We start from the raw sequence: 17,916 nt of genomic DNA, 5'->3' as shown, positions 1-17,916 counted from the left end.
CTATTTATCAATTATAGTTGTATTTCATAAATATAGCTGCCGCTTTTTAACCGCAACCGATAAGAATTATAAATATTTTTATTGGTTTCATATTTTTGAAATACAACTCATTTTGCAATCTTTCAAAGTTAAAATTAAATTATTCATATTCATATATATTATAATTATTTATATTATATTTTTACTTAAATGTTAGATAAATAATAATACTGAAAAATTATTATACACAAAGTGTATATATTCTAGATCAGCATCAACGACCGTTGTTCAGTTTTAAAGCTATTGTCTGGAAACTTTTCATAAGTCCGTTTCGGGTTATTAGCGTCGGATCGGATTACTATATCATTTAGCTGCAATAGTAACGATCGGTCGAAAAATAGGTTATAGCATGAAAAGCTTTCTCAAGAATAAGTTTCATCATGCTCTCCATATTATAATTATGTGAACCAGAATCCAAAAATTATATTAATTTAACTCCAAAAAATAATTTAATAGGTATTCTCTTAAAGATTGAGACATTAAAGATAAAAATAATTAGCAAAAATTTTATTTGAAAAGTTTTTCTTGGACCATCCTTTATGTATATTTAATGAATATTATTATATTAATCTAATATAAATTTTTTAAATTTTACTTTTATTTAAAAGTTATTTTAACAAGCAGCAAATATTGTACTTACTTGGGAAAAAATAACGATATCCTAATAAAATATTGTTGTTGTCAATGAAAGACAAATATTTCAAAAGATTTTGCTGGGAACTTGATTGTAAACCTGATTTCAATAATGTTTTATTGTTTTCATATGCCATAGAGGGGAAAGGCTTTCCCGGTTCCTTATGTGTAATCGATCTTATATTATTGGAAGACACCTTGATCAAGACGCAGTCACGAATGTATTCTATGTATAATCGATATTATCTATTTGGGAGGCATCTTAAGGTCAAGTAGAGGACCCGAACTATCCGGTTCTGTTCTAAACTCTGTGTATATCTATTTTAAAAAAACCTTGAGCAATCAATTCTTATAATACCTGCAAGCACTCTATGTATTTTTTGATTATTTTTTCACTGCCAACAAGTCTTTTCGAAAATTGTCTACGAAGGGTAATACTAAATAGTAAAAATTTGAAAAATTCCATTAAAAAAAAAACTCTTCGGAAATGGCTAATCGTAAGTTAAGTTCGCGGCAAGTTTTGCATAGAAATTTCAAGTGAAAAATAATTCCCTGAAGTGTGATAAGTTTGTTCATGACACATCCATGGCTAGTCCTTGCACTCGTCCTCGCCTCCTGTCCGTGGATGTGGGCGCAACGCGGATCCGTGTGCCAAGTGCGAGTGCGTAGCAAATCGGGAAAATTCGATAAACAAGTGGGTCATACTTAGGGGAAGCACTTCCCTCTCTTTCTTTCTCTCTCTCTCTCTCTCTCTCTTTCTGTCTAGCTCTCCCTCTCAATCTCTGATCATTTTCCACCTGCCAACAGAGTTGGGTGCTGCGCAACGTCTGCTGCAAGGGCTACGTGGGCAGCCCGGGAAACTGCCGACCCCGCTGCTCGCCCAGCTGTGTGCACGCCCAGTGCACCGCCCCCCAGCAGTGCACCTGCAACGAGGGCTACGAGACAGTCGACAGCATCGACAGCAGCACCATGCCAGGCTGCCAGCCCAAGTGCAATGCCTGTCGCTATGGGGATTGCCTGGCGCCCGGCAACTGCCGCTGTTGGCCATCCTTTGAGAAGCAGCCGATTGTTGGCTGCGAGCCTGTGCAGCATCTGATTTTGCCGGCCGAGAAGTGTCTGAGGGAGGATTGCAGCTGCTGGCAGAAGTACTTCAGCTGGACACCATTGCTCACTGGGCAGCCCAAGTGCATCAGGATCTGCCAAACGGGACAGCCGAAGCCTTGCCTGGAACTGGACCAATGCGTATGCAATAGCCTCAATCATCTCCTCATTTGCGAGCAGCCGGAGCATGTGCTGCCCCAGCAATATAGCTGTCAAGTGATCAACAGGCCGCCAAATGCCCATCGGAGAAAGCACACGGTTAAGCATGTAGATCGAACGGTATCGACAGATCCGAGAGATCGTAAAGATCGGACAGATCGGACTACTAAAATATTTCCAGTTTGGACTCATCATTATAATCAATCAGACGAGGAGTCAAAGATAAGCCAGGCAAATCGAGAAGTTCAGTCAGATCGGCGAGACGAAATTCATCATATAGTAGATCAAAAAGATCAGGAAAGTCGGGCTAATAACAGGCATATTGGAAGTCGAATAGATCATCGCCCAGGTCGGCCGGATAGGTTAGACAGAAGACATCGAAAAGATCAGCTAGAACGGCCAGATGTGCTAATTGAGAAAGTGGATAGATACCACACATACGATTCGGCACAAACCGATCCCATCCCACCCAATCAGACAGATCGCCCAGTGCAGACTTTTCATTTATTTGGAAAACATAAAATGAATCAAACCAACCAATCGGATCCAGCAGATCAAGTAACTGGCTCAGACTGGCGAACTCAGGCAGATGAAGATGAGGAGGATCAGACCGAAAATATATATAAAAAAGAGCGAACAAATTGGGAGTACGAGACAGATGGATTAGATCAACCACCCAAACGTAGGAAAGCTAAACGGAACAAACAGAAACCAATTTTATTTGGGGCAGATGAGATAACTCAAGCAGATCATTCAGATCAGACAGATCCAGTAAATCAGTCAGATCCAGCAACTGAAACAGTTCCAGTTCAACATAAATCGGATTATCGATATATGACCAAATCCGAACAGGCGAGTCTTGTAAAATGGCTCATCATTTTGGGCTGCATTATAATCGGAATTATTGTTGTTGTGAGTTTGTTTGCTTTATGTTTCAAAATGCAGAGTCCCCTCGATATATGTGAACGAGATATTATGTAGATAATACTATCTATCTGTTTAGCATACGAAAATTAGCTGAGTTCAGTTCTCTGCTTCCTTTGACTTTATAAATTTGATATAAAGTTCTAGGGAGCAAAGAACTGAAAGTCTTACATTAAAATAAATATGGTGGACCTTATGCTTCTTTAGACCTTCTTCTCAATTTACACTCCACATTTACATGATCTCCAAAACTAAGGTAAAATTAATAAAGAAATTCTTTGATATCCTCACTTTCTAATTTATCTACATTGCAACTATGAACAATATATATTTAAATTGCATTTTTTTTTTAAAAAGTTTCATGATTTATCAACATTTTCCTATTCTTTTCGTTTGACGTGCTTCTGTTTTTCGCAAGGCTTAACAGTGCTTCCGGGCTTAGTGACCCGCTTAGCAGTGCTGTTAATCAGTTAACAGTGCCAAAAAGTAAGCCGATAATTTTATGCAAAATTTTAAGCTATCGAAAAGAGTCGAAATTAAGTCGTAGTCACGTAATGAACGCTTACGATGTGTCGCAGTGTTACTCAAATGTTCCGTTACGTAGTGAGTGTATGTATATATTAAAAAAAAAACTCAACAGAGGCCCGGCTCAACAGCAACAACAAAACGGCAGGTGAGTACGAATACACACACACCTATGCGAATGTCCACACTCAGTCAACGCATTATTGTTGTTATTCTCACATCTCTACACACTTATTAACTGCATAAATATATGTATGCTCAAGTGTGTAGACATGTGTTGTTGTGTAGTTGTTGGTGTATGTAGCGGGTTTTTTTTTGCATATGTGTTTTGTGCGTTTGTGTTGCTCGATATATACAAATAAACATGAGCAGAAAGCAGGCGCACAGCAATGATTAGCAAGCGTACGTAGCCACATGTAGGCAATGTATGTATTTAGTGTTGTTGCTATTGTTGGTATGTACACATGTAGTGCGAGTAGAAGTAGCTTTCGCTGCCGCTGCTAAAGCGGTAACAGCGGCGTCGACTTTGCCGACGCTGTCAACGTTCTCAAATTGTGTTTATGTTTGTACGTATCATGCATACATACATATGTACATATATAGCCGGTATGTTAATGCATGTATGTAAGTACACACATGCTTGTAATGAGTGAGCGCGCCGAGTCAAAGCCAGAACCAGAAATGGCATGAAAATGAAATGTAATGGGCAACAACAGCTAAACACGTGAAGAGCGACAACATCTAAATACATACATATGTATGGGTGTGCGTATACATACATATGTATGTAACTGTATGCTGGATTGAGTTTGTTTCTCTGTCTATTTGATGACGTCGCAAAAACCTTGAGCGTCTTTGGACTTGACTTAAGACAACTTCGAAGTCAACGCAAACGTTACTCTCGCTGACAACAACAAACAACAACTTAATTTGTGCGATTATCGGCACTTTCCTACAGCAACAACAATTGATTTGTGTACACTCGCGGTCAGAAAAAGGAGCACAGTTAGATCTGAACAGTCACGGCTACAAATAAATTCCACATTTACATATATCAAATCTTACAATTATTACAATTTTAAATTTACAAAAAAAAGTGTAATTTTAAAAGATTTATAAATGACTGAAAAGTAGCAATCATATATAGACATAATTATGTATGTGCTCATTTTAACAATCATGCATGTTAATACCGACATATGTATGTGGGTCATGTAATCATGGCGGGGCAAAAAGTTATCGGACAGCGACATCGAAAATAGTCAAGCAATGCATTGAGAATTTTCCACTGATTGCTGGTCAAAGGGAAAATAAACAGAAAGCAGTCTGGCGAATGGAAGTGTAGCGGAAAACTGATAAGGTTTGTGAAAATGTCAGCATTGCGTGTAATTTACATTCAAATATTCAAAAAACCAATATGCAATCAATCGGTAAAAATATTAACAGAAAATGTAAATGTGACGTCATGCTGTTGTGATGCATTGTTGTGGAGGGGGACCGACCTTCTAATCTGGCGCCTATTCAATTGCTCTTTATTCGTTTGCTAGCGCTCCCACTAGCTTATTACCTGCAAATGACGTACACCCAGCAAAAATGGCTAAAACGGTTAGCTCACTTAATTCATTTAAAGCAAATTGCAATTCATTTAAAATAATGATAATCAACAAGTATAATGTTAATCAACAAGTATGTTTTTGATTTTTGCGATAGTTAAGTATACCATCACGTAAAAAACATTTGATACTTGGTTTTTATTTTATTTCTCATGCATTATGCTTTTGACATTTTTGATGGTTGCTCGTTTGCTTTGTTTGCGATTTTAGTGTGTTAATGATGTGGGATTTAAAACTGTTTATAATACCGGTTGTTTATTGTAATTGCCATTTATGTGGCTGACTGAGCGAACATGGGGAGAGAGACTATCGAAAGCACAGCTAAGAGAGCAGTAGCAGCTAATATTATATGTACATATGTATGTACATACATATGTGTAAATATGTTGTTGTTATCGTTTATATGCCTGCAGCCCTCCTCCATCTACCGCTACGACCCACGTAACAACTCTGCTGCTGAGTCTGCTGCTGCTGCTGCTGCTGCCGATACGCTACTGCTACGTTGGCGTCGCTGTTCTCATGAGCGTAGAAATGAGTTTGAATGAGTTGCAAAGAGGGGAAGAAGGGGAGCGCACAGTGCGGTGGATGAATCGTGGCAATGCATTGCATGTACATACAGACATACTCATGTTGCCTATATGCGCATACATGTGTTTACTTGTTTGTCAATATGTACATATGTTATTTGATTTTCGTTTTTTTTTTGTTTTTTTTTTTTTTTTGTTTTGCTTCTTTTATGTTTGTGTGCGTTTGTGTACGCCACACTTCTTGTGTTGTTGTTCTTGTTACTGCCGGGTACATGAATATAAATGTTGTTTATCTGTCGACGTCGACGCCGTCTCGGGTGTCCGTCGGCCTCGTCTCTGCCTCTTTTAGTAGTTTTGTGTGTGTATCGTTTTGTGTGCTGTTGCTGCTGCTATTGTTGTTGTTGTTGTTGTTGTTGTTGGTGTTGTATATGAATATGTGTTTCTTTATTGTTGTGTGTACTTGTTGCTGTTGTTGTTGTTGGTATTGTTGCCTGCCCGACTGCTCAGTCACTTTGCTCGCATGAACTTTTTGCTTTGACTTTGACTCGCCTGCTAATCAATGCTGTACGCCTGGTTATTTTGCTATATCTATATGTACACAAACAAATCTACAAAAGTCACAGACATGCACATGTGCACACCCCAACCTCTTCCCGCATCTTACATTAGCGTCACGAATCGTGCGTGTAAATATGTACAACAAAAGTTACAACACATAAAATTATCAAGAAAATGTAGATGAATGTATGCATGTATTGGATGGGGGAATGGGGGAATAGCATGCATATCGGTTCCATTATAGTAAATACATATATATACCGACTGACACTTGTGAATAAAATATGCATATACATATACATGCTTACGTAGATACTTACATATGTATGTGTGTATATTTAAGTGCGAGTGTTGAGCAATCGAAGAGAATTTTCTATTGTTTTCGATAGTGATTTAGGGAGTAGACTGACTTCCCTTTTAGAATAATATAAAGTGTATGTGCATACATGTATGTGTGCTAGTACTCATTTATATGTATGAATCAAAGTAGTTTGCAAATCTGTGGATCTTTAGGGTGAACCGTTGATGCATAAATGTTTTTGCTGATATCGTTTGCTATATATGTATATGTACATATGTATGTTTATTTTATGTTGACAATTTTTGTACAATTATTAAATAACATATATGTATGTATGTCATATATTATTATAAATATATGACAAAAAATATTCAAGATTAACCATAACTTTTTTTAAAGCTTTATTTAATTTTAAGGTCCACTCTATTGGGATTGCTTGAACTCTGGGCATATCATAATTTTTGGCTTGATTGTTGACATAGCTAAAGCGCAGGTAAGTTTTTTTAATATATATACATACATATGTATTTGTTTTACCCCAATATAATAGATAAAGGCATACATGTACATATGTACTTAGGTATGTGTAAGCCCACGGTGCCAATTACTGGCACATTCCCTTTCATATTTAGCTTTTGTGTACCGTTACACATCAGGCACTTCTCTATGTGTGAGTAGTGCAGATGCAAAAGGAACACAAACGCAATATGCAACTATTTGTGTTGTAGTTTTAATGCCAACGACAAAGCCCAAGCGCACTTCTACGCCCCTCTCCCCTTCAGAATCAACGTTACCCATGTTCATGGAAACGGCAATGTTTACACTTGTTTGGCATTCATGGGCTGCTGTTCGTTGGTAAATAATTTCATAATAATGTTGTTGTTGCGGCATGACAAATGATAAGCCGTCGTCTACAAATTGCAACAATTACAATTGGGTTAATAATACATCATAGTCATCATTGTTGTTGTTGCATTTGTTGTTGTTGTTGCAAACAGTTGTACATACATTCATTTGTTTTCTATTTATGCATGGGGACGTGTGTTTGTGTGTGTGGCAAACTGTTTGACATTTTGCAATAAAATAAATTAAACAATAAATTATAAATTTGTACAAAAAATGACTGTTGGTCGAACAGGCGCACATCAATGCGCAGTCAGCGTCTCTGTTGTTGGCGACGGCGACAGCGACTTTGCTGTTGTTGCTGCTGTTGCCTCTTCTCCTGCTGTTGTTGTTTTTGGTATTTGCCAGCTGTGGCGAGCCCACAGTATGTGTGTTTTTTTTTTCTCCTTCTATTTCATTGCCTTACACATGCATACAGACATACATATGCATACATTCATTTGTATTTATGCATGCGCATCTGCCTGTATGTGTATGTGAATGCGTAACATGTTTGGCCTTGTGAGTGACCAGCCTAACATTGTTTTGTCCCTGGGTGAGGGGAAGAGTTGCCAAAGCAGAGCAAAGAAGAACCGTTACATGTTTTATGTACGGTCTCAGCAGCAGCAGCAGCGTGGCCATATGCGTGTTCTGCTGTTGTTGTTTGTTATGTGCCTCTCCCTACCTAACCCACTCAATCGGACACTCTCTCGGTCTCGCTCTCTTTTTGTATGATTGACCTGCTCATGCAGTTTGCCGTTTTGCCTGCTGCGCTACTCAGCTGTGCTTTTCGATCGGCCGCAGGTGTTTGTCGCAGGTCAGTTATGTACGTACATACATACATACTTGTGGACTTGTGTGCGTGTATGTTTGCTTGTGTTTATAATACATATGCAAAAGGATTACAGAAGCTCGAACAGTGGGTACAAAGCATAATATTTACATTAAATTGTGTTCCACATTTAGAATATACAATATTTAAACAACAAATATACATACATATGTACATATGTATGTTCATATTTTGATAAGGACGCGATGTGCATGCATGTTTGTATGTATGCTTATATATACATATACGTATTCCATTGCGTAGCGGTTTTTTCATTGTGAAAGGTCAGACACAAAATACATAAACATATATATATGTATGTCCATACATTACATACATTTAAGATAATGATTATATTGAACAAAAATTGTTATCGTATACTCTATACAAACGAAATTTTCTTTTACATTCAATTTCATTTTAACGTATTAAGATAAAAGTTCAGCCAAAACATATTTTATATTAATTCAGTTATTTATATATTTTTTTTTTCATTTTTTTTACCTTTTTTTTTTTAGCAATATATTTGTTTTACATAATTGTTTTAGGTTCCTGAACTTGTCATACATTTAATTTACATTATTTATATATATTTTTCTTTAACACCTATGCTTGTATGTAAATGTACATTATACACATATGTGATTTAATGAAATTAACATTAATGCTTGTTCTCAAGAAATCATTTGCTTTTCATTTATTTTTATAGGTTTTAAGTTAAGGAACCAATCCCCTATTTTTACATACGATACTTTTTTTTAAAGGTTTTTCTGGAACCATTCTATTGTGTAAAAATCGAGTTAGGTGTACATTTATTTTAAATGTGTCCGATTTTAAGACATATTCTTCGCTTAGATGGCTGACGAAGGTGGAAGTATTTATTGTATTTAATCCAAGACTGTTTACCCCACTTTTCTTGGATGAATTGAGCTTAAAACTATTTATTTTAATTTCTGAACTTTTCTATTATTACTATTCTATATTCAATATTGTTTTAAAAATTATGATGATGATGATGATGGACGAAAGACTTCCCAAAAAATAAAAAAACTTACTCTTATATGAGAGGATTCCCTCAATACTTTATAAAATGTCTTCTTTGTTCTTATTTCTGCAAGTCATTTCATTTTAAGATTATTAGGAATATATGTATGTATTGTAATAACAAGAAGAGTTTTCCCCACTGTAAAGTACCATTGGGCATGACTTGACAGAAAATTCCAAGAGATACGTCTTGTAAAAATCTCTTGCTGGCTATTACAACTGATAAGATAAGAGAATTTCTGAATGCGTCTAAAGGTCAGTCGAAAAGTGCGTAGAACTTGGAATCTTTCGTAAATCCTATTGAATAGACGCTTAGCGACCGCTGTTCAATTATCAGACGGATTTGAATTCGGAGTATTTTTTTTTTAAATGCTTTTCTCGTGGCGATAAAGCTGTCTAAGGGTCACAAATATAACCAGGTCGGGCCCAAGCCAGACATGGGTTCTTGCCGAGATAGCGAAAGCCGGGTAACGAACGGAGTACTACGTCATCTACCCGCGCCTGCGTGCATTATCAGCAAAGTGTCCGACCGAGAGTGAGAGTGTTTTTATTTTTGCCTTAAATAGGGGCCGCTCAAGTTCTTCGACGTTTATTCAACATGGAACGCGACGAGAAGCTGAGACCAGCGACAAGCTATACGAGCACCTCACTGCATGAGGCTGTCAAACTGCGACGGGACGAGAAGGATACGATCGGAGTGCAGAGTGTGCCGGAATTTTTTCGCGAGGCCTGCCAGAAATACGCTCAACTACCTGCCCTGGTCTGGGAGCAATCTGCGGAACAGCAGGATTGGATAACGCTCAGCTATGCGGATTACGAGAAGCGGGTGGAGCAGGCGGCGCTAATGATGTTGCATGTAGGGCTGGAGGAGCGCAGCTCATTGGCCGTACTCGCCTTCAATTGCCCGGAATGGTTTTTTGCCGAATTGGGCGCCCTGCGCGCCGGCGGCGTTGTGGCTGGCATATATCCCAGCAATTCCGCGGAGGCCTGTTACCATGCGCTGGTAACCAGCGATGCAACAGTCTGTGTGGTGGATGATGACAAGCAAATGGCCAAGCTGAGAGCGATCAAGCATAGGCTGCCCAGGTTGAAGGCTGTCATCCAGCTACACGGACCGTACGAGAGCTTTGTCAACCAGGAGCCGGACTACTTTAGCTGGCAGCAACTGACGCAAACGCTGGAAACGCTCGACACCGATCAACTGCAGCAGGAGCTGGAGCGACGCGAGCGTGGCATCTATGCAAATGACTGCGCCATGTTGATCTTCACATCCGGAACGGTGGGCATGCCCAAGGCTGTAATGCTTACCCATGATAGTGTTGTCTACGACACGAAAATTGTGTCCGCCACCATGGAAAATACCGTATTGGGCGCCGAGCGTTTGGTCAGCTATTTGCCATTGAGTCACATTGCCGCTCAAATCTTTGACATCTTTGTGGCTATGTCGCATGGCGGCTGTGTTTACTTTGCGGATAAGGATGCGCTCAAGGGCACACTGGTGCGCAGCTTCCTAAAGGCCAAACCGACGCGCATGTTCGGTGTGCCGCGTGTCTTTGAGAAGTTCCAGGAGCGTCTTGTGGCCGCCGAGGCCAAGGCCAAACCCTATTCCCGCCTGCTGTTGTCCAAGGCGCGCGAGGTGGTTGCCCAGCATCAGCTGGCCATAATTGCTGGGTGAGATTCGAGTAGAAAACCTTTTTTTTTAATAGTAGTTTTTAATACCAATTTAATTTTTCAGCGAGAAAGTCTCTTTATACGCCCAGGCCAAGTACTGGCTGGCCACCCTTATCGTTCGACCCATACGCCAGATGCTGGGCCTGGAGCTTTGCAAGTCTTTCTTAACGGGCGGCGCACCTGTCTCCCCGGAACTCAAGCAATTCTTTTTGGGCCTGGACATGCCGCTAGCCGATGTCTACGGCATGTCAGAGACGGGCGGCGCCATTACGTTGAACGAGAGCATCACAAATCTCTATAGCTCAGGCGCACCGATCCTGGGCACAGAGGTCAAGATAGACAAGCCGGATGTGAATGGCCAGGGCGAGATCCTTATGCGTGGACGCAATAATTTCATGGGCTATCTGGGTGAGCCGGCTAAGACGGAGGAGGCCATCACGCCGGATGGCTGGCTGCACAGCGGCGATGTGGGCTACCTAGACACGCATGGCAATGTCGTCATCTCGGGCAGACTCAAGGAGCTAATCATCACAGCCGGCGGCGAGAATATACCACCTGTGCACATTGAGGAGCTGATCAAGCATGAGTTGCCCTGTGTTAGCAATGCTTTGTTGGTGGGCGATCATCGCAAGTATCTGACGGTGCTGTTGGCCTTGAAGACCAAATCTGATGCCAGTACGGGTCTGCCGCTGGATCAGCTGCGCGAGGAGACAATTGAATGGCTAAACGAACTGGGTCTACAACAAACGCTTCTCTCCGAGCTGCTTAATATACCCGCCGATCTGCAGTTGCCCAGCGACGCGAATGCTCTGGCCGCAGCTCTAGAGATCAATGCCGAGCCCAAGCTCTTGGAGGCCTTGGAGGCAGGCATCAAGCGGGCCAATAAAAATGCCATCTCCAAGGCTCAGTGTGTTCAAAAATTTGCTTTGCTTCCCCACGAATTCACCTTGGCCACCGGGGAACTGGGTCCCACACTCAAAATCAGACGCAATATTGTCCACACTAAGTACGGACCGTTGATTGATCGACTCTACAAATGATTTATATAAATATTTGTATTTAGCACCTAGGCTTTAAATTCTCGGACATTGTTTAAGCAGCTTTGTTTAATTATACTTTACATATACAATTACTTATATAGTATTTAGTAGTTAAAGATTGCTGTTTATTCTTTTTTACTACGATCTTTCACGATCGCTTCTTAAGCGCTGTGCTTCCAATTCCACTTTGTTGAGGGGCTGTAAGGGAAGATCATATATATGTTTGCATTTTGATTATGAGTCTTTAATCTGTTGAAAATTCTAAAAGCGAATCTTTTGCATAGCTTGGTTTTATCGAATGTGATCTTATGAAGTGTTCAGAAACTAAAATTTTTATACCTTTAATTTAAAACTTTTCTTTTTCCGCTTTGTTGTTATTTAAGAATTTTAAATACTTTTGGATTCAATATTCCTTTTTTTTAAATTTCCTACTCTTTTGAATTAGTTTAAAAGAAATCATACTCATTAAAATATACACTAATTGTAGTGTATAGTAGAAGAAATTAACCGGCATTGCCCGGGACGCGATGTGATTTTATCGCTTATATCTTTTCTTATAAGCATATCCAATTAAAAAAACGTAAATTTGTTTTTGGGTCATTATTACTTCTGGCATTAACTGTGAGGAAAACTTGTTTCTAGAAATTATAGAAAAAGAAGTGATTCTCTAATTTTGGATGAGGATCTTCTCACGTATGAAATATATGTATATACAAATGTATTGCTAGCTTTAAAATATAAACCTCTTCTCTTCATGATTCCAAAATTTAATCCCGGTTCACTACTCCCTCGTATAACTTACATGATGCTCATTTACTTTCTGAAGCTTTCTGCTGCGCTCCTTTCGATCCATAAAACGTTGACCCCAGCGCAGTCCTGCAAAGGCCAATGCAATGGCCACCAGCATCCAGATGATGACCGAACGTGAATCGAAGCGGTCTGTGCGTATTTTGGGCCAGGTCAGTGGAGGCGTCAAGGTAGCCAGCTCATCTTTGGGTTCCTGCTAACATTTCAAGGAAAGTTCGATGTGCATTAATCGGTGAACTTTAACTAACTTACCTCACAGTCACAGTTGGAACCCATCGCTAGCCTGGCCGTGCCCACATCGAGCAGCACAATCGAGCGATTGTGTTGACCATCAAAGCAATCGACGCCTTGAATATTTAACAATTCCTTGACGCTCCAGGCGCTCAGCATGGGCCAGGAGCGAGCGAAGTTTAGCGAAGCTGGTGGCGTTCTCAACATATGCCTGACAAGCCAGGAGCAGTTCCAGCGATTATCCGCCAGCTGCACATGCTCAAAGAACAGCAGGCTGCTCAAATTGAGCGACTGCAGCCGGTTCGAGCTGAGATCGACGCGCAGGGCCAAACGATTCAGCGCCGGCGCCAAATGCTGCAACCAGCTGGCATCCTCAAGTTGATTCTGGGCCAGATTCAATTGCTTCAAGTGCATCAATTGGTGCAGAAGAGCAGGATGTAGCTCCTGCAATTGATTGTGGGCGAAATTAATGTCCTTCAGCTGGCTGTTTGCGTGGAAGAGCTCCGCAGGCAGCGAACTCAAGAGATTGAAGCTCATGTCAAGCTGAAGTAGAGCACTCAGTGGCTGTAGACTATCCGCGTCTATGTGGCTTACAATATTGTGGCTGATATTGAGGCGCTGTGGGCAAGACATCAGATTAGATCATCTTTGTTATCTATGTGAGGCGGTGATCGAAGGTCAACAAGGGAAAGTCCAAGCAATGGCCAGGAAATATCGTAATAACACATTTCAGGAATCACACTCGCTTAAAATTCTTTCATTATTATTGAATCATTGAAAAATAGAATGGCTGAGATTTTTCTTGACTGTTGCTTCGTTTTTATTGGCCTTAGGCTTCTCGAAAAAATCCTGCCAAACAATAATAACAACTCAATATTCGTGCAGAATGCTCTGCTAGTCTCTTGAAGAACCCCGGAGAATACTTATGGTTCATTACAAATACTTCCTTTTCGCCCTCTTTTCAATTATTGTATTTTTCCGATCATTTATATGGTGCCTTCCCTTCTCTCAGTTGAATTTTGTACAACCCTTTGTCCTTTCAACTTACCTCTAAGGACTCCAATCCTATCAAACTCTCGTTATTGACTTCCTTGAGTTGATTATAACTCAAATCCAAATGCTGCAGCTCAAAGTTTTTGGAAAATTCTTGGGCGGACAGTTTTTCCAGCGAATTTCTAGATAGATTAAGGTATACTAAACGCGCCAGGCCACGTTCCTTGAGAAATTGTAAGTCCCTTAGATGATTCTGTTCCAGTCGCAGCGTGCGCAAATGTGTGTTGCTCTCGAAGGCTGCAGGCTCCACTTGCCCCAGCAGATTATGTTGCAGGCTTAAGCTGGAGAGACGATGTAGACCATGAAAGTAGCTGGCTGCAATTAGCTGCAGGCGATTATTATGGAGCTGCAAATGCTTCAGATGCGACAGATTATGAAAGCACTCCGCCTCCAGATGCTCGATGAGATTGTGACTCAAATTCAGCTGCTGCAGCTGTGGATAATGCATCAAGCTTTTGGCGGCCACTTGAATCAATGTATTAAAACTGATGTCCAGTGAGGTCAAAGCGGAAAGCGGCTTCTCCGACCAGGTTTTAATCACGCTAAGATTGTTGTGCGCCAGCGAGAGGCGCTGCAGACGTGACAGACCATGTAGTGCGTAATCCTCTAGAGAATTCAGTTGGCAGTGCTGCAGTTCCAGGCTAAGCAGTTGATTGAAGCGTAGGAAAATCGCGTTCTTTAGCTGTTGCTGCAGGCTGCAGTTGCTCAGGCTCAAAGCGTTCAGGGTTGCCACATCGTTCAACTCGCTCAGCTGCGTGGCATTGCAGTTGGTCAGCTGCAAGGACTCCACGTGGCAGGCCAGTAGCAGCGGCAGCAGCAGCAACAGCGGCAACGGCGGCGAATCCTTTGACAACATTCCGCGACACATTAGACTGACGTTCCAGACTGATGCTCTTGACTAAACTGCCATTTGGATGCTGTAACTGGCGCTGGCTGGTTGGCCTTATCTCAATGCAGCTGCTCTTGGCGCCTGTCAGCCCGTCAAGATAGTTAATCAGTTAACCGACTTCCCAGGCGTATATATCTCATGGCTTAAATATTTGCACATCATCGTTTCAGTCCACACGACAACAGACGCAACTACTTCTACTAAGACTTCCCAGCGGTCCGGTCCCTCCACTCGCCGTCTAATGCAAACCGCCCCTTTCACATGTTTATGTTTTAATACCCATTGCAAATTTAATTTAACTGGGTTAGTTGAGCCTTCCAATTTAATGGATTATCGTACGTAGACTAAGTTAACATTTTTTCGACTACAGCCGCAATTTCCATTATTTCGATAAATATCGATTTTCTTGGTCTTTTTTCAAGACAATCCCACAAAATACATAAAAATTATTTGAGAATGAAGAATGAGAAAAAGATGCGCTGCTTATGTGAGTGCATGTGTTAGCATATGCTTGCAGGGTATCTCGTGGCCGGGCATAATTACTTATGCTGCCATGTCTGTGTTAATTACCTGGCAAAATGTGCAATTGGGATTGCCAGCTGACATTTCGAAAGCGGACCTCAGAGAAGCTTTAATGGATTGTAATGCCCAACCGGATGGTTTTATCAAACAACTACTGTATTCTCATTTAAAATTACGCAACTATTTTGTAGTCATTGATATGCTATTTTTGTACCCTTGCAGAGGGTATTATAAGTTTGTCGTGAAATGTGTAACGCATAGAAGGAAACATATTCGACCCCATAAAGTATATATATTCTTGATCAGTATCAACAGCCGAATCGATATAGCCATTTCCGTCTGTTCGTTTGTCTGTTTCCATGCGAACTAGTCTCTCAGTTTGAAAGCTATCTTAATGAAACTTTAGAGAAGTCTCTCTTTCTGTTGCCCATATGTCAAACCAGCTGGATCGGACTACTATATCATATAGCTGCCATAGGAACGATCGGTCGAAAGTTAAGTTTTCGTATGTAAAAAACATTTTATTTATCAAGAAATCTTGACCAAGCTCGGCATTTATTAGTTTTACTATACTGGCAACGATCGGGAAAAATTAAGTTGTTGTATCGAAATTTTGTTGTTTAATTTAAGATATTTTGACCTACCAGCCGAGTTTTTAGTTTTAGTTTTGCTATGCTTTCATATAGCTGCCATATTAACGATTGGTCGAAAACTTAAGTGTTGTAGGGAAAACTTTTTTGTTTTTCTAGATATATTAACCATTCTCAGCATTAACTATTTTCCCTGTGATTCTTAGATACGGGCAAAGTACTACATACAAGGGTATTAAATCTTCGGCGTGCCGAAGGTAGCCTTTCTTTCTCGTTGTTATTATACCATAAACCCATTAAAAATGGGAATAAGGGTATATTGTATTTGTGCAAAATCCAAATGTGTGTAAGAGGCAGAAAGAAGCATGTGCGACCCCATAAAGTATATAAATTCTTTATCAGCACCGATATCCGAGTCGATCTAGCCATGTCCGTCTGTCTGTCTGTCCGTCTGTCCGTATGTATGAACGCAAGGATCTCAGAACCTATAAGAGCTACAGACTTGAAATTTTAGATGTAGGTGCTCCTAGTCCCTGCGCAGATCGAGTTTGTTTCCGATAATCGATAACTTACTCCCTTTCCAAGCAATTGACATCGATAATAATAATAATAATAAGAGCTAGAGTCACCAAACTTGACAAGTAGCTTCAAAAATAGAATATATATATGCATTTGATGTTGGAAGAATAGGGTTCAGGGTATCCCCAAGTCGGGAGCTCCCGACTAGAACCTCTTACTTGTATTTATAATACAATTTCAAGCTAAAAATCTACATAAATGCCCGGCATTTTTTGCGTAATTTACTTGAGTGGCTACTTTTAGAAATCTCTGTGCGCGCTTATCTACACTTAAAACAATCGTGAAACTCTTTAATTAAATTTTTGAAAAATTGTTCACGGCTTTTTGTCATTCGATAGGTATACCTTCCTGCATTGGGTATTTTGATATTTCTACTTATGTGCAATGTATTCAATGAAACATTTCGAATCCCAATAAGTACACCTAATCTTGAATAGAACAAAGACTTTTATATAAATGTATATTTATACCCTGCACCCATTAAAAATGGGTAAACGGGGAATAGTGTTTTTGTGCAAAATGTAAATGTATGTAACACGCAGAAAAAGGCATCTCCGGCCATATAAAGTATATATATTCCTGATCAGCATCAATAGCCAAGTCGATTAATCCACGTCCGTCTGTCTGTCCGTCGGTGCGTCCGTCCGTATCTATGAACGCAAGGGGATATCAGAACCTATAAGAGTCCTCCTAGTGTGAAGCGCAGATCGAGTTTGTTTTACATAATTGATAACTTATGTCGATGTCGATAAAAATCGATATCGACGTCCTGTTTTTTGAGCAAATTGGGGAAATATTAAGAGCTAGAGTCACCAAACCTGATATGTTGCTTCTAGAATAAAATATATATATATCAAGTATTTTTCATTTTATACCTATCGCCACCTCTCCGCTACCACCACAGAGCTATAAATCGTATTAATGATCCAAATAATATTTCCCAACAATTCAAGCCACAATTTAAATGCAATTGACTTTTTCAGAATGCACAAATATTCTATGGTAAAATAGATATACTGTAGATAATTTTATCAAGATTGGCTAAGAAAAAAAAAACAAAGCTATGTTTTACTGCACTTTTGGATGGGGTGCAAAATCCAAGAATTTCTCTAAATATGTACGGACACACACATTCATGCGCATTTGCTTCGAGTTACATATACTAACAGCATTGCAAGTGTGATTCTTTTCTGTGCTGCTATTTTAATTCGTTTTTTTTCTCTAAATAATACAAAAATCTTGGTGTGGCTGTTGAGTAGGGTCGACAGCAAAAAATGCGGTCAGTTGCGAGTTCGAACCCTGCCAAGGGAAATTATTGTTTTTAAATTTATCTTAAACACTTCAAACAAGCATGTTGCGCGAACTGCATTTGGTGTTGGAATAATAGGGTTCAGAG

General features: G+C 40.0%; 3 protein-coding genes across 4 annotated transcripts; 2 read left to right on the top strand and 1 right to left on the bottom strand.

Annotated features, from left to right (window-relative positions):
* Positions 1-1,092: 1,092 nt before the first annotated feature.
* On the top strand, positions 1,093-3,136 carry LOC6634050 (uncharacterized). The gene is made up of 2 exons (XM_032433154.2): positions 1,093-1,366; positions 1,480-3,136. Exons 1-2 carry the CDS (start codon positions 1,247-1,249, stop codon positions 2,911-2,913), a joined length of 1,554 nt encoding a protein of 517 aa, XP_032289045.1. The 5' UTR covers positions 1,093-1,246; the 3' UTR covers positions 2,914-3,136.
* Positions 3,137-9,721: 6,585 nt separating this feature from the next.
* Positions 9,722-11,965, top strand: hll (heimdall). Its single transcript, XM_032433149.2, has 2 exons — positions 9,722-10,809; positions 10,874-11,965. The coding sequence occupies exons 1-2, from the start codon at positions 9,737-9,739 to the stop codon at positions 11,847-11,849; spliced, it is 2,049 nt and encodes a 682-aa protein (XP_032289040.1). The 5' UTR covers positions 9,722-9,736; the 3' UTR covers positions 11,850-11,965.
* On the bottom strand, positions 11,031-15,122 carry LOC6634085 (insulin-like growth factor-binding protein complex acid labile subunit). 2 transcript variants are annotated; one of them, XM_002057469.4, is made up of 4 exons: positions 13,936-15,122; positions 12,909-13,505; positions 12,652-12,849; positions 11,031-12,047 (listed from the first exon to the last, which is right to left on the bottom strand). In XM_002057469.4, the coding sequence occupies exons 1-4, from the start codon at positions 14,806-14,808 to the stop codon at positions 11,988-11,990; spliced, it is 1,728 nt and encodes a 575-aa protein (XP_002057505.2). In that variant the 5' UTR covers positions 14,809-15,122; the 3' UTR covers positions 11,031-11,987. The 2 variants fall into 2 exon arrangements, with proteins under 2 accessions (XP_002057505.2, XP_032289044.1); XM_032433153.2 differs by having other exon boundaries at positions 12,652-12,852; positions 13,936-15,121.
* Between the last annotated feature and the right edge of the window lie 2,794 nt (positions 15,123-17,916).

The sequence above is a fragment of the Drosophila virilis genome, chromosome 4 (genome assembly GCF_030788295.1).
Source record: "Drosophila virilis strain 15010-1051.87 chromosome 4, Dvir_AGI_RSII-ME, whole genome shotgun sequence".
Lineage (NCBI taxonomy): Eukaryota > Metazoa > Arthropoda > Insecta > Diptera > Drosophilidae > Drosophila > Drosophila virilis.
The sequence above is the reverse complement of the archived record's forward strand: the minus strand, read 5'-3'. Positions and strand labels throughout refer to the sequence as shown.